The 16289-nt window shown below is 45.6% G+C and overlaps 1 protein-coding gene across 1 annotated transcript in view; it reads right to left on the reverse strand.

Annotated features, from left to right (window-relative positions):
- Positions 1-3900, reverse strand: part of LOC108796546 (adhesion G protein-coupled receptor F5-like) — a 13910-nt gene extending 10010 nt beyond the window's left edge. The window contains exons 1-4 of the mRNA XM_018568040.1: positions 3828-3900; positions 3528-3635; positions 3124-3336; positions 1361-1504 (exon numbers count right to left, since the gene is read on the reverse strand). Coding sequence (XP_018423542.1) covers positions 1361-1504; positions 3124-3336; positions 3528-3635; positions 3828-3900 — 538 coding nt within the window. The remainder of the gene's footprint in view (positions 1-1360; positions 1505-3123; positions 3337-3527; positions 3636-3827) is intronic.
- Between the last annotated feature and the right edge of the window lie 12389 nt (positions 3901-16289).

The raw sequence follows: 16289 nt of genomic DNA on the forward strand, positions 1-16289 counted from the left end.
TCAAAGTAACCGCCACTACCCCTCCCCTGCAGTGTGATTGCCCGCACCGGAATGCATGGCACACCAATGCCAGCATTCTGGTACTGTCAGAAAAAATATGCAGCATTTTTTCTGATGCGATCCAGTGCGTTCCGGCACTGAATCGGCCTGGAGCGCACTGGGGCTGGTGTGAACTAGCACCAGGGGCAAAGTGTACACAGCTTTATGATATAAGTTGGAAGTGCCTTGGAGTATATACTGCCTGTCCATAAAAAAAGTCACCACCTGGATTTAGCTAAACAAATAGGTAAGAGTCTTCCACTGGATCTCGGGTTGCTTTGGTTGGTCAGGTCTAGGTTCAGCAATGTTATGTGCCCACAAAATGAGGTCAGCTGCCGACCTGAATATATTGATTGACCAGGTTTTTCTATCAATGGATTTTTTCTTCCCTGATGGCACATTGGACATATTCCAAGATGACAATATCAGGATTCATCGGGCTCACATTGTGAAAGAGTGGTTCAGTGGTTCAGCTCTACATAATCTATTGAAGTGCAGATCGCACTTCAATAGCTTATTGCTGGGTGATGCAATCTGTGTCGCTTACGGTCCCACAGAGCGGGGAGGAGAGCAGTAAACGGACGTTCACCGCTCTCCTCCCCAGCTTCCTGCTGACACCCGAGATGCCGGTCCTGGGCCCACAGGAGGGGCACGGAGCCTGGGAAACACGGCTGAGGTGTTGGCCACTTTACCAGATCGTAGCAGTGATCTGGCTTCAGCTGAGCCAGCAGAATCACTTCTACTGTAAAGCCGGTCGCATCATTACACGGCGCTCGGCTTCCTGATTGGCCGGCCAGACGGCTCCGGCTGGGTACCGGAGGAAGGCTGCGTTCTCGCTGGAGAGGCCCCGGGGGTGACAGGCTGCACATACTGAGGTAATGTAACCTTACCTCACGAGGCCAGCTTCCTGATTGGCCAGCTTCCCGACCAATCAAGAAGCCAGGCAGCGCATCATCACACGCTGCCGGCTTCCTGATTGGCCGGGAAGTCGGCTCCATGCTCTCTTATCACAAGTGACGAGAGAGCATGGAGCAGCTTCCCGGCCAATCGGGAAACCAGGCAGCGTGTAATGACGCGCTGCCTGCTTCCTGATACCGGAAGTACTCGTGGTAGGCATCGGAGCATTTGGGCGAGTACGAGTACTCGCCCAAAAACTCGGAATCGCCACCGATATCGATACTAGTATCGGTATCAGTGCATCCCTAGTTGTCACTTTAAATTCCCATGCAACAAATGTATCATTCCCCGAATGGTGGCATCTTAGCCATATCTCTCTTGCCCTTAGGGCTTTGCTGCCTTACATGGGACTAATTTCCCTTACCTTTAAAGTAGGTGATGGTCATGACATCACTGGTGACACTGTCGTTCTGACTGTTGTAGACCACACATGTGACAGTGATTTCTGGTTTAACATTACAGTCAAAAGTCACGTTGGCAGAATAACAGATTGGATCTGGATCTGCAACTAAATAAACAATGTAAGAAAGTGAGGCAAAAATAATTAATTCTAAGGAGCATCATTTAATTTTTAGAGTCAAGTTAACATGGGAGAGCCGTCATCATGCCATGGTGTGATATTACCCCCATCATGAGTCAGAGATGACCACGGCCACTATTTTTCACATGGTTTAAAGTGTATGTGCAGCCAATTTGTTCCTTAATTTTTGGATAGAGTGGTGGAAGAGTTGAAACCCCTGTGGGAGAACCAATGGCTAGCACACCTAGGGTTGCCACCTGTCAAGGATTCATCCGGACAGTCCAGGTTTCAGGCCAGCTGAAAACCAGACACAATATGTCACAATGTCAGATGGACAGGGGCCTGGTGTTCTGACTTGAGTGCATGGAGGAGGCACAGGACACGGAGAGATGCTGGAACTCAAGGATCAAGGAGGTGTCATGCTGCTTCAGGCAGATGCTAGCTATCTCTCCTCACTCTCCCCTGGCTCTCTCTGCTTGTTCTCTCTCCTGGTAGTCTCTCCTCTCTCTCCTGTCTCTCCTGTGCATTCTTCCCCCAAAAATGTTGCCTCATGACCCCATTAACTATTGGAGAATTGGATGAATGTTCCAAAAACAAATCCTAGCGAGTGACACCTCTCTCCTTGTATGAAAGCAAGGCTCAGGCCTTGGTGGGCACTCTGCGTTTTCCATTTGAACGCAGGCAGCTACATTCAAATGGGAAAAGACTGTGCTTGACAAGGAAAGGCTATCCTTAACCTGGCTCCCCACCTGCCATCCAAAAGCACCTCAGCAAGATGCACCGCGTCCAAAGATACACCCCGCAGCACGAAGAGCACAAAGCTCTACAGAAACATGGCTTCTGAACTAACATATGTGCTGCTCCTTTGAAATAAATGGGATTTTGTTGACCTGCGTTTGATGCACATTCCAAGCTGGACCAAAGTGTGTCCTACATTTCAAAGGTTATTAGACCCTCAAATGTAAGGAGCAGAGTGCCGGAGACCTCAGCACTTATCCTGCTTGCTAGGTGCTTTTCTTTTTCAAGCCTGTGGTTGCTTTGGATGCTCTCTTCTTTGATTCTCATTTTTGGGTGGCTAATTCCGCTTGCAGGGTCCTGTGGAGCTCCCTTTGTCTGCACGATCCCAGTTGGAACTACATACCAGTGACCAAATTCACCTGAATTCACCCAAGCCGGTGCTAAACTGCCACCGTTTTGCGCCGGCTTGGGCGCAGTTAAGCCACCTTGGATCATGCCAAGGCCCTGCACATCACTACATACGAGTCTCTCTATGCTGCATGCCTCCATGGAAACAGATAGCCACGTAGCCTAGGGTGGCAAGCCACTCCCCTGCTCCCCACTCCTCCAAGCGAGTAGACCTGTTGAGCCTGACCTGTCCCTTGTGAACTGTTGCATGCAACGTATTCAGCGTGTGCGCTCCCTGATCATAACATCAGGAAAGCGACGCTGTGCGACCAGCAGCTGGCGGCATTGCATAGTATAACATGTAACTATCTGTGCACTCATATGCAGTAAATGATGCGCTGGGGAATATTTCTCGGGCGGCACAGAATGCATTCATTTAAAATAACGTGGAACGTTTAATACTACTTTAATTTTATATTTACCGGGTGTCAGTGTGTTGTCGGTGTTGAATACTCTACGGTAACCGATGCCATTTACACAGCATGACAACTTTGTTGTGTTGTTGTTACATTCTGTTGTAAATGATGTCAGAGGGGAAACTTTTATCTCTTCTTGTTTAGGCAAAAATATAACGTCCACTGTGAGGTTGGCAAATGTGGTAAGGCTCCTCTGGGTGACAACACAAAAGTAGGTTCCTGTGTGTAGCAAAACAGAAAACAAGTCAAGCTTGTACCCCGCATACCCTACAATAGATATACAATGAACGGAAAGAAAGGGAGGGAAGGAAGGAGTGCAACTGACTGGCACAGACTTTGTGGAAGTTGATGGACCAGGAAATGGCAGTGGATCAGGTGAAGGTGGGTGGCAATGAGAGATGGGCACTCACGTGTGATGAGATGGATGGCACACAGGTGATGGGCTCCTGGCGATGTCGTGGCCTTTGGATCATCCGAGTTTGTTGCGTCTCGAGACCAAGGATTTCGGGAAGGTGGTGCTGTGTGGTGAGGTTCCAGCACTTATGGTTGGATATCTGGAGTTTCAGCGTGTGATCAGGAGTAAATGAACGTATGGTGAAATGTATTGCTACCCATTAGAGGTTGTACTCATTATACTCACCTACTCGTTCATTTACTCCTGACCACACGCTGACACTCCGGATATCCGACCATAAGTGCTGGCACCTTACCACACAGCACCACCTTCCCGAAATCCTCGGTCTCGAGACGCAACAAACTCGGATGATCCAAAGGTAACGACATCACCAGGAGCCCATCACCTGTGTGCCATCCATCTCATCACACGTGAGTGCCCATCTCTCATTCCCACCCACCTTCACCTGATCCACTGCCATTTCCTGGTCCATCCACTCCCACAAAGTCTGTGCCAGTCAGTTGCGCTCCTTCCTTCCCTTTCTTTCCGTTCATTAATACACAGTTAGACAACCCGGTCTAAAAACACAAGGAGCTGCACAACGGCCACAACACAATAATATACAATAGGTATGAGATGGATATATACAATAGATTTACAGTATATACAGTATTTGACATACGTATAATAGATATGAAATCTAAAGATCTAGCTCAGTTGCAAAAACACTTTTGTGATGTATTAGGCTCACATTTACAGGCACATAGATGCAGCCATGTAGAAAGATTTACCTACTAAATGTGAGCATAATTGGATGCTTTTTAGGGATAAAACTGTGGCTGGGGATGAAGCTGGTCAAGCAGGATCTGAGTTTGATCAGTTTCATTGGAGTGCAAACGTGACATTTGGGGCCAAAAGATCCGTAATGTCTCCCTAAAGAGGACCTGTCACCGCTAATGTGCTATCACATAGTAGGCGTGCAGGCAGTGGCATCACAAGGAGGGTGCGGCCCGCACCCGGGCGACACCATTGGATGGGTGACACCAAAATGACTGACAGTCATTTTGGTGTCACCCCCTCTGAAAAGTCGGGCACTAGGTCATGGACCGAGAACCCGACAGTGTCAGGAGAGAGTAGGGGACCCGGCGGTATACCTCATCCCGCCAGGTGAACATCCCCTCCTCTCACTGCCGGCGTCCATTACCAAGATGGCCGCCGCCAGGAATCAATCAGATGGCTACGTGTGCGCTATGACGTCATTGCGCACGGAGACGACATGGCAGTGTGTCAGCCGGTCTGGAGACCTGGTGACACACAGCCTCGGGACACCCCTGCGTGGGGGTCCCCAATGGGATAGAGTAAAGAGAGGTTAAAAAAAAAGTTAAAAACTAAGTTAAATGAAGAGAAGTACCCCGCCTCCCATTAAATAAAATTAAGTACCCCATCTCTCTCCCAGCTGTCGCTACTCGGTGTCTCTCCTTGCACTCTCTCCCCTTGCTATCTCTCCTCGCTCTCTCCCCTGGCTGTCTCTCCTCGCTCTGACTCCTGGCTGTCTCTCCTATCTCCCCTGGCTGTCTCTCCTCTCTCTCTCCTGGCTGTCTCTCCTCTCTCTCCCCTGGCTGTCTCTTCTCTCTCTCTCTGCTGGCTGTCTATCCTCTCTCTCTCCTGGCTGTCTCTCCTCTCTCTCCCCTGGCTGTCTCTCATCTCTCTCCCCGGGCTGTCTCTCCTCTCTCTCTCCTGGCTGTCTCTCCTCTCTCTCCTGGCTGTCTCTCCTCTCTCTCCCCTGGCTGTCTCTCCTCTCTCTCTCCTGGCTGTCTCTCCCTCTCCGCTGGCACTTGAGTGTGCGTGTTTCGCTTGGAGAAAAGGTGGCAACCCTACTCATCGGATCTGAAGTTTCACAAACGGAATATAAATCTTGCAGGGTTTTAAGTAATCTTCAGGCCTAAATTGTGAATTTTAACATGTGAGGGGAAAAAAGGCAGCAAAAGGGTTAATAAGTGTAATGGGGCTGATTTACTATTCAATGTTCACTTGTCTTAACATAAGGCTGTGTTGACTTGACATGTCCAATCATAAACTGGGAGGATTGAAATGAAGAGGATTTTTGGTAGCACATGTCTGGGTGATGGAAGGCAGCATGGCTCTACCATATTCACCAAGCATGAGCGGTCTCTCTTTAGTAAATAAACCCCGATGAGCACATTGCATGTATCTGTATTACATTATTACATTTATAATAATAAACTGTCTTATGCAATAAAACATAAAATGGTAATTTTTACTCACCAGCCCAGGCTGACGATGCACCCTTTATGGAAAAACTTGTGTTCTGGAACACAATATTAGTGGGGGTGCCTTTGGCCCAGGCTATAGAGGTGCTTGCGTCACTGATACTAGACCTGCAATCTAGGCTCTGACTTCTGCCAACTGATATACTGAAGGATGGTGGGATAGTGATGCTGGCTGTAGGAAACAAAGAAAAAAATGTGACTTAATAAAGAAAGCTCTAACGTCATCCTGTATCAGCTAAACCCAAGAACAAAACTGTCATATATTGCTGCTTGCCAGTCTTTGGATGTGGTGGCTGCATTCATTTTCCTAATGTTCTGTTTATCCTGCCAGAAATACAGTGTGCTTGTAACTTCCTGTGAGCTGAACAGCCTTCCCAGTTCTCTTCTCTAAATTGCAGAACATTCCCTCCCCCAATGATATGGAAATAAGGAGAGGGGATGATATCTATAGCCTAAATCAGCCTAGAATTCAGAATTTTTCCCTTTATTTTCACCTGGTGATGCTTACAATAACACACTTCTTATTCTGGGGTGACAACACTGCTTCTCAATAGATACAGTGCAGTGAGCGAGCGTAGTCACCCTAGGACAGGAAGTGTATTTCTGGCAGGACCACCAGGTGGAAATAAAGGGTAAAATTCTGGAAAAAGAAAGCTAATGCAGCCACCATATCTATGGAGTAATATAATAACCTGTCGTGTATACAATTTGTGTTTTTGGGTTTAATGAAGTACCCCAGCAAGCACTATTTGTGTCTTAAATGGTAGCATACTACTATTAATATACAGTGGGGCAAAAAAGTATTTAGTCAGCCACCAATTGTGCAAGTTCTCCCACTTAAAAGATGAGAGGCCTGTAATTGGCATCATAGGTAGACCTCAACTATGAGAGACAAAATGAGAAAACAAATCCAGACAAATCACATCAGCTGATTTGGAACGAATTTATTTGCAAATTATGGTGGAAAATACGTATTTGGTCACCTACAAACAAGCAAGAGTTCTGGCTCTCACAGACTTGTACCTTCTTCTTTAAGAGGCTCCTCTGTCCTGCACTCATTACCTGTATCAATGGCACCTGTTTGAACTTGTTATCAGTATAAAAGACACCTGTCCACAACCTCAAACAGTCACACTCCAAACCCCACTATGGTGAAGACCAAAGAGCTGTGGAAGGACACCAGAAACAAAATTGTAGACCTGCACCAGGCTGGGAAGACTTAATCTGCAATAGGCAAGCAGCTTGGTGTGAACAAATCAACTGTGGGAGCAATAATTAGAAAATGGAAGACATACAAGACCACTGATAATCTCCCTCGATCTGGGGCTCCACGCAAGATCTCATCTCATTGATCACAAGAACGATGAGCAAAAATCCCAGGACCACACGGGGGGACCTAGTGAATGACCTGCAGAGAGCTGGGACCAACGTAACAAAGGCTACCATCAGTAACACACTACACCGCCAGGGACTCAGATCCTGCAGTGCCAGACGTCGTGTTTGGAGGAGAGAGAATGCTGAGTTGCATCCAAAGAACACCATACCTACTGTGAAGCATGGGGGTGGCAACATCATGCTTTCGGGCTGTTTCTCTACAAAGGGACCAGGATGACTGATCCGTGTACAGGACAGAATGAATGGGGCCATGTATCGTGAGATTTTGAGTGCAAACCTCCTTCCATCAGCAAGGGCATTGAAGATGAAACGTGGCTGGGTCTTTAAACATGACAATGATCCCAAACATACCGCCCGGGCAACGAAGGAGTGGCTTCGTAAGAAGCATTTCAAGGTCCTGGAGTGGCCTAGCCAGTCTCCAGATCTCAACCCCAAAGAAAACCTTTGGAGGGAGTTGAAAGTCCGTGTTGCCCAGCGACAGCCCCAAAACATCACTGCTCTAGAGGAGATCTGCATGGAGGAATGGGCCAACATACCAGCAACAGTGTGTGCCAACCTTGTGAAGACGTACAGGACACGTTTGACCTCTGTCATTGCCAACAAAGATATATAACAAAGTATTGAGATGACCTTTTGATATTGACCAAATACTTATTTTTCACCATAATTTGCAAATAAATGTGTCTGGATTTGTTTTCTCATTTTGTCTCTCATAGTTGAGGTCTACATATGATGCCAATTACAGGCCTCTCTCATCTTTTTAAGTGGGAGAACTTGCACAATTGGTGGCTGACTAAATACTTTTTTGGCCAACTGTACATAAAAGCTACAGCCCCTTCTATAACAAAAAGTACATGTTCTGGGTAGCTTTAGTTGTAGGCTGTCCATACCCATAGAAATTTGATCGAGTGGCTGAAGCTTCAATTCTATTTTGTTTTTTGGTGAAATAGCACAGCTATCGAAGACATAAAACGGAGGTCTTGATCAACATTAAAGAAATGGGATCAGAATTGCCCCAAAGGCAGAAAAATGTACTTGCTTTTAAGTAGATTGTGTGGCCGATGTCAGTTTGTTTTCCCAGTTTCCACTTCACAATCCATTGAATTCTGATGGTCTATCAAACTTCTGGGTTGTAGGGTATCCAGATTCCATTTCACAATCCACTAAATTCTGATGGTCTATGAAACTTTGGGTGGTAGGGTTCCCAGTCACTGCTTCAATAGACCATCAGAATTCAATGGATTGTGCAGTGGAAAATAGGCAACCTGCCACCCAAGAGTTAAATAGCCCATTAGAAGTTAATGGATTGTGAAGAGGAAACTGGGCAACTGCCACCCAAGAGTTCATTCACAATCCACTGAATTCTGTTGGTCTATCAAACTCTTGGGTGGTAGGGTGCCCAGCTTCCACTTCACAATCCACTGAATTCTGATGGTCCATAGGACTCTTGGGTTGTAGTTTGGGCAGTTTACACCATTTACTTTCGATCGTATTTGTGTTTCCACTTCATAATCCATTATTTTCTGATGGTCTATTGAACTCTTGGGTGGCAGGTTGCACGTTTCCTCTTTAAAATCCATTGAATTCTGAAGGTCTATAAAACTCTTGGGTGGTAGGCTACCTAGTTTACAATTCACAATCCCTTCCATTCTGATTGTCTATTGAACTCTTTGGTGGCAGATTGCCCAGTTTCCACTTCACAATCAACTGAGGATTGACCAGTAGGACCAGTACCAATGTAAGTACATGTTTTACTTTTTTTCACTTTGGATCTCAGTCTTTATATACAGTATATTGCATTGGAGAATGCAATAGAGCTTGGTGGGAGGGTCACTGCCTTACCTGTGAATTATCCTTAGGAATATATACAGAATGCACTAGATTGGGAAAACTGGAAGCAAGGCTCTTGGTGTCCCATTAACAGGAAGGAAAATCTCCCCCCGCAAGGGCCAAATAAAATATTAACCCTTTAATAACCTCTCTAATACTCAATTTTAAAAACAACTTTAGTTGCAGTTCCAGTAAGCTCCTATATCTGCTGCAGCATTTTACAAGGAACATAGAACTGGTCCCATCAATTTCTTCCTTTGGAGCTTACACTTTAATGCCATCTCCATAGTCCACTGTTATTCATTTATACAGCTGTGATATACTCAGCAGAAAACACTTAAACATTGACATGAGGTCTGTTCCATCCCACATTACAACAACACTAGAAGCAAGAATGTTTTGTACCAGAGCAGGAGATTGGGGATGGGGTAAATTTGACAAGATGGAGGTAGTTTTGGCTGCAGAGGATGGAAGTAGACTTGGTGGCAGGGGATGGAAGTAGACTTGGCGGCAGGGGATGGAAATAGATTTGGCTGCAGGGGATGGGGGTAGATTTAGTTGCAGGGATTAAGGACATTTTAATTTTAGGGGATTGAGATAGATTTGGCTGCAAGGGATGGAGGACCATTTGGCTTGATGGGATGGAGGTCCATTTGGCTTGAGGGGATGGAGGTCCATTTTGCTTGAAGGGAATGGAGGTCCATTTGTCTTGAGGGGATAGAGATTCGCTCGGCTGCAGGGGATGGAGGTTGATTTGTTTTAGCGGATGGAGGTAGATTTGTCTGCAGGAGATGGAGGTAGTTTTGACTGCAAGAAATGGTGATAGATTTGGCTGCAGGGGATGGAGGTACATCTGTCTTCAGGGAATAGAGGTCCACTCAGCTGCAGGGGATGGAGGTTGATTTAGCTTAGGGGATGGAAGTAGATTTGGTTGCAGGGGATGGAGGTGATTTTGACTGCAAGGAATAGATATAGATTTGGCTAAGGGGGTATGGAGGTCTATTTACTTAAAGGGGATGGAGGTCCATTTGGCTTCAGGGAATACATTTATATTTGGATTCAGGTGGCACAGGTTGATTTGGCCTTTTGGTAATGACAGTGGATTTGGCTGCAGTCGATGGAGGCAGATTTAGCTACAGGGCATACATTCTGGAGGAGTTATACTGGGACATGACAAGAGATAAGCAGAGTGATTTATGCATGGGAAAGGGTCAGGATAGTTAAAAGGCTATTCCTTAACCCTCATGGGCCATTTAAAGCCCACTGCACCCCAAAACTTTCCACCTTTTTTATGTATTCCAATGCATTTAGATGATATGGCAAAACTTTAGCAAAATGTCCAGATTCTCATCAACATTTTAGTAAAGCAAAAACTCCCACTTTCACTCCTCCTGATTGATGACATTGTACTATGGTGGGAAAGACACAGGAGGTAGCAGGCTCCAGGAAGCCCACCCCCTGGATACATTTATAGAAATACAAAGTATCATACCTCTTTGAATGTAGTTCACCTGTATGATCCTTGAAACTGTTGCCCCTTCATTCCGGTAAAAACTACAGTTGTAGTTTGTGACAGAGGGACAAAAGTGGGTGACGTTCGGGCTCAGGGTGTATATGCTGCAAGTTTCATTGCTTGTCACGATCCCTTGAATTCCTGTTGAGAACAGAATTATAAAATGTGTGTATATATGAGTTACATTTTATGACACACTTTGAGCAGAATGATGGCAAATGAAATCCATAGAGAAATAACTAGAGGGGAAATTGACAAAAACAGAAATGACAACTTTAGGAGCATTTCCTGTCTAAAGATCTCCCTGCTGAAACCCAACTGTAAGAAGCTGTTGTTCAGTACAGCGAATGCTGCACCCAGAATTTACATATATATTTTTAGTGGGTGCCACCTTAATTGGGTCACTGATTGGCTTCTTTTAGCTATTAGAACTGTAGCAGATCAAGACTCTGGTACTCTACACCAGTGACAGAACCCTTATGAGGCTCAAGAAGGAAGCTTCACACCTCCCACAAAAAAAAAAGTACCATGAGAGTAAAAGTAGAAAATCCAAATGCAGGCAGACTACAGGAGGGTGGTGGAGATGGGAACTTATAGGGAGAAGTCCATGGAATTCTCCGATATAAAAACCCGGTGTATAAATCAAGCCTATGGTATTACCTCAATGGTGAGACATTAGATTAAGATGATCAGGTTTAACCCTTTTGCTGCCACCGTTGTATGTCATACGACACTGGCAGCGGGACCCTTTAAACAGTATAGCCACCGAGGACTCTGTTTACATGTGTCAAGCTGATTGTCCGCTTTACACTGGAAGCGACCCCAACCTGCCCGACACCTCTGCCTTTCTTACCAAGCTCCGCTGCCACTCCTGTGGACCCAGGACTGGCATCACAGGTGTCAGTGGGAAGTGGGGAAGGAGACCGACGAACATCCATTCCTGATCTCCTCCCTGCTGAATGGGGCTGGAAGCTACACTGATTGCATCACTTCTGGTCCATCAGCTGTCATTGCTTGGCTGCAGAAGCCGGACAAGAAGCTAGTGGAGCGCAATCTGCACCCCAGTAGCTTCTTTGGAGTGGAACTTTGATACTAGGGGTTTAGACCCCTAATGTCACCTTAGAGCAGGGGTGTCAAACTCAATTTAATCGTGAGCCGCATCAACATTATGGTTGCCCTCAAAGGTATCTGTAAGACTATATAAATGTATCTAATCTTATCATAATTGCCTCGATTATCACTGGTTTTAGTAATAACTTAATACCTAGATCTGAAAGTAGAAGTCTAGGAAATGGCTTGGTGGGCCGGATTCGGCCCCTGGGCCTTGAGTTTGACACATGTGCCTTAGAGAGTACCTGTCACCACTAGTATGCTATCACACAGAGACCTTGTGACTATTGAGACTATTGTGAATAGCCCGTACAGCAGCCCTTCGGTTCGACTGAACTGAAGGGCAGAGGCGGCTAAAGAGAGTCGGCTAGATCCTTCGGCTCTTGAGTGAAGGACCCTAGTTTTTACAATGAACCCTTGCCATTGCTATACTACAGTTCCCAAGGACTGTTATATGGACTGTCGCTTCGAGATACCAGATTTCACCAGCAGGTGGCAATGCATATAAAACCTATAATTGCATCCTGTTTCATTAAAACCCCAAAACCTACTGAAGGGGAAACAAGACTTATTATTACCCAGAGTTCACAGACAAATAGCAATTTCAGTTTTAACTGGAAATCCTTAATACCGCATTTTGATTTTATTAGCCCATTGCAATTGAAACAATGTAGGGAACTCAATGAACTAGTATGTTGCGCTCGGTGTTGGCGGATCTCTTTGGTTTGGGGTAGGTTTAGTTGTCACTAAACACAATGTCAAACTATATACGGTGAAAATGGTGATAAATATTCTATGTGATAAATTAATAGATAGTACTTAAAATCGTGCTAATTTGTGATCTATAAATAAATATATATAAACATATGTTGTTGATTAAATAGTGTATATAAATTATTCTGTGGTGACTCTAACGCGACTAATTGATTTGAATAATGTAGGGAACTCACCTGAAGAACCCAGAGTCCATGTCACATTAAATTCTCCAAAGCTGACGCTACAGCATGTCAGGCTAAAGGCAGGGTCATTACAGAACTTGTCCACGTTACTCGATGATTGAATTTGGAGTGTCTGAATCTGGATGATGGTTTTGCTTAGATTTTGTAGTGCTCCACTAGCTGCCAGGGAGCAGGTGTAATTACCTATAGAAAGGGAATGTTCCAATAGGTTTATATACACTAGGAAACAGAAGATTTGACTGAAGTGCTGAGTACCTCTATGCAGGGCCGGATTTACTCTCTCTGCTGCCCCAAGGCCAGGTTCCTCAATACACCCCCCTACCCGCCAACCCCCCCAATGGAGAATGGCAGTCCTGCAAGCTGCATACAAGTGATCTCAGCAACATCAGCGAGATCACTTGATCACTTGTACAAAACAAGCGGCTGCTTCCCCGCTGTACATTTAGCTTTGCTTGCCCAAAGCAGGGATAAATGTAGAAAACAACTACCCACCCGGCGCCCGGGAACTGCATGTCCAGAGAGTCGGGAGATAGGAATTCCACCCCCCTGCTGCCCCTCTACTCCCTGCTGCCCTAAGGTCGGGCCTTGCTTGGCCTTGCGGGAAATCCGGCCCTGCCTCTATGATTAGTTAAGAGAAATAGGTGCAATCCATTTGTAATCTACTTGCAGCAGGCAGGCAGGCAAATCTCTGGGGCTGATTCATAAGGGCTGCGCCCGGCATATAGCGGGGTGAATGTCTTTCACATAGCGTCACAGCCGCTAGATGTAGCTAGAGGAGTATAGAAATTTCCTATGCTCCTCGTCAACCATATAGCAGCTGTAAGCCTTTATACATCAACCTATTTGTGGCTGTTTACCTGAAACTGTTCTGTTTTTCTATTGTACCTCTAGATATAGCCAACCCTCACCTGCCACAAACCTGGGTAGCTCATATTTAGCACATGATCAAAAAAATGCTTAATATGGACATTAAAGCAGAAATTTAGTCTGCAGCAATCTGTATTTTTCTACTCCCCCCACCGCCACGTGCAGCTTTCTTCTGTTATTTTAACTTTTGTGCGGTTTTCTACCTTAAAATAGATTTTTAAGCTTGCTCTGCATTGACCTGTGGAATGAGTCAGGTGGAGCCAGGGCCGGCCTTAGGCCTTTAGGCGCCCGGTGCGAGAGCTTTACAGCGCCCCTCAGTGACCACACCCCTCAGTGGCCACACCCTTTAGTGGCCACACCCCCAGTAACCACACCCATGTATTACCCATATTTTTGGTAAAATATAAAAAGCGGGGTCACGTCGGGTAAATAGACACCAAACATGTCATGCTTTAAAATTGCGCGCACCCGCGAAATCGCAAAAAATTACCATGCCCAAAATTGACCATCGCCCAAAATTGACCATCGCTTTAAAAGCTTTTACCGCTCATCAGTTTAGTGTTAACCCCTGAAGAAGCTGATGAAGCAGAGATCTGCTTCATCAGCTTCTCTCCAGCATCTGAAGCTGGGAGTGACACATGAATGCGGAAGTGATGTAATATACTTCAGTTCCGCATTCTGACAGCGGAGAGGGGACCGGAGGGAGTTCGTGTACCGTGCTCCCTCTGATCCCCTGTGACAGAGGCCATATGCTGGTCCCGGGCTCGCACTGGGCACAGCGGAGCCCGGGACCAGCTTGACAGCGGGAGGGGGGGAGCCGGGGAGGGCGCAATTCACGGGACCTCATACAAGCGATCCAACGGCTCTATAGCCGGCAGTTCGCTTGTATGTTAACAGGCATCGCTGCCTGTTTATCAAATAACGGGCAATTCCCGCTCGCGAGCGCCCAGCGGTGCGCGCGAGGGGGCGTGGCTGAGCGGACGTCTAAAGACGCCCACTCAGATCTAGAGAGCAGCCAGCACATCCAGCCAAGGTTAGTAGACATCATGCCTATCTAATCGCAAGCACACAACTTTGCCTAATGTTAGATATGCTTCAGTTCAGATTACACTGCACAGCATGAGGCACTAGACTGAGCTCCCATTCCACTCTACTTACTGCTCTTGTTAAAGTGGGTAGTACAGCGCACATTATCACTTAATACATAAGGAAACCCAGCAAGTCAGTTCTACTCATCGAGGAACAACACTGCATTTACACATAGAGGGCAACACAACAAGTTATAGTACCACTAGCTGCAGTTCCTGAGTCTTAGGATTCAGTGTGCACAGTGGGGAATAATCTGCAGTGAATCATTTTTATTTAGATGAAACTGGTTTTCTGGAAGTTGTGTGCACAACATAGGACCCAGCAAGTCACTTCTACTCACGGAGGAACAACACTGCATTTACACATAGAGGGCAGCACAACAATTTATAGTACACTGCTAGCTGCAGTTCCCGAGTCTCAGGATTCAGTGTGCACAGTGGGGAATAATCTGCAGTGAATCATTTTTATTTAGATTAACCTGGTTTTCTGGAAGTTGTGTACACAACATAGGACACAGCAGCCAGCAATGATGAATAGCCCTGAACCCAGGGGAGCGTATCCAAGACAAGACAGTCAGTGGGTCTTGTGCGAGGATGGGAAGTGTGCCTGCTGCAATGCCCTTTGTCATGGAGCATGAGTTTTACATGTGATTTTGTATTGTATTTGTAAAATGTTGCTAATGCCATTGCAATGCTGTTGTTCGTTCATTATTACCTGGCTGAGGGATGGGTAGGTGTGGTCTACAGTTAAAAAAATCCCTGTCCTCCTTAGAGGAGGTCTTCCTGTGGGAGTGCCAAGGGCTGTGGTGAGACAAACGAGACCATCTATGTGTAGACTTTTGGAGTTCAGTGCTGGGTACTACAGAGTTTTGGAATGTGCTTTGCCATCATCAGTTGAGTGTTTGTAAATAAATATGGATACATGGGCCTGGAATCTCGCTCCTGTTTGGTGATCCTTGACACCCTTCAATAAAAATTAAATGGGTGGGGTGAGGGAATTAAAGAGAAGAACCATTTTCCACCATGCCCCAGAGGTAGAAGCAGATGGGACAGAAACAAATGTGGCTCTAAACCGTTCTTTAAACCTTTTGCTGCTAATTAAATAATTGTTACGAAATTTCCAATTTTGCCGAAATTGGTAAAATGGTGAAATTGGCAATTTTGGAGCAATTGGTAAAGTGGTGAAATTGGTAATTTTGTGGGACACTCAGTTTCGCAGATATCACTCTGATCGTCCCTACTCACAACACTTCATTTTACTTCCTCCTTTCCGAGGTACGAACAAACAGGAAACATTTCTTGCTCTAGAACCATGGAGGAGTTTTCGAGTCCTAGTCACTCTTTTAACTCACCTTTATCAGCATCGGTTACATTCCTGATCTTCAGTGTATACAGCACCATTGTGCCTTGCCAACTGGAAGAGGCATTATATCTTGGATCGGCTGGAATTGTCTTAGCGTTGAAATACCAGGAAACGCTGCCGAGTTCACCGAACCTACAGTCAATTGTTACCGTGTCTCCTTGGAAAATGGTGACTGGAGAAATTGTTATGTTTGTCCTCGCTGTAAGAAAAAAAAGAGAGATGTGATTAAAGTAGATGTAAACCCAATCACTAGAAATTTCACAAGCTTTAACATGGTAAATTACATGTTAACTTTAAAGTAATTCAATGTAATCTTCTAACCTTCTAGGTAATATTTAAAAGTTGTGTTTAATCTTATTAAA

This window comes from Nanorana parkeri, unplaced genomic scaffold (genome assembly GCF_000935625.1).
Source record: "Nanorana parkeri isolate BGI_ZX_2015 unplaced genomic scaffold, ASM93562v1 scaffold1129, whole genome shotgun sequence".
In the NCBI taxonomy this organism is placed as follows: domain Eukaryota; kingdom Metazoa; phylum Chordata; class Amphibia; order Anura; family Dicroglossidae; genus Nanorana; species Nanorana parkeri.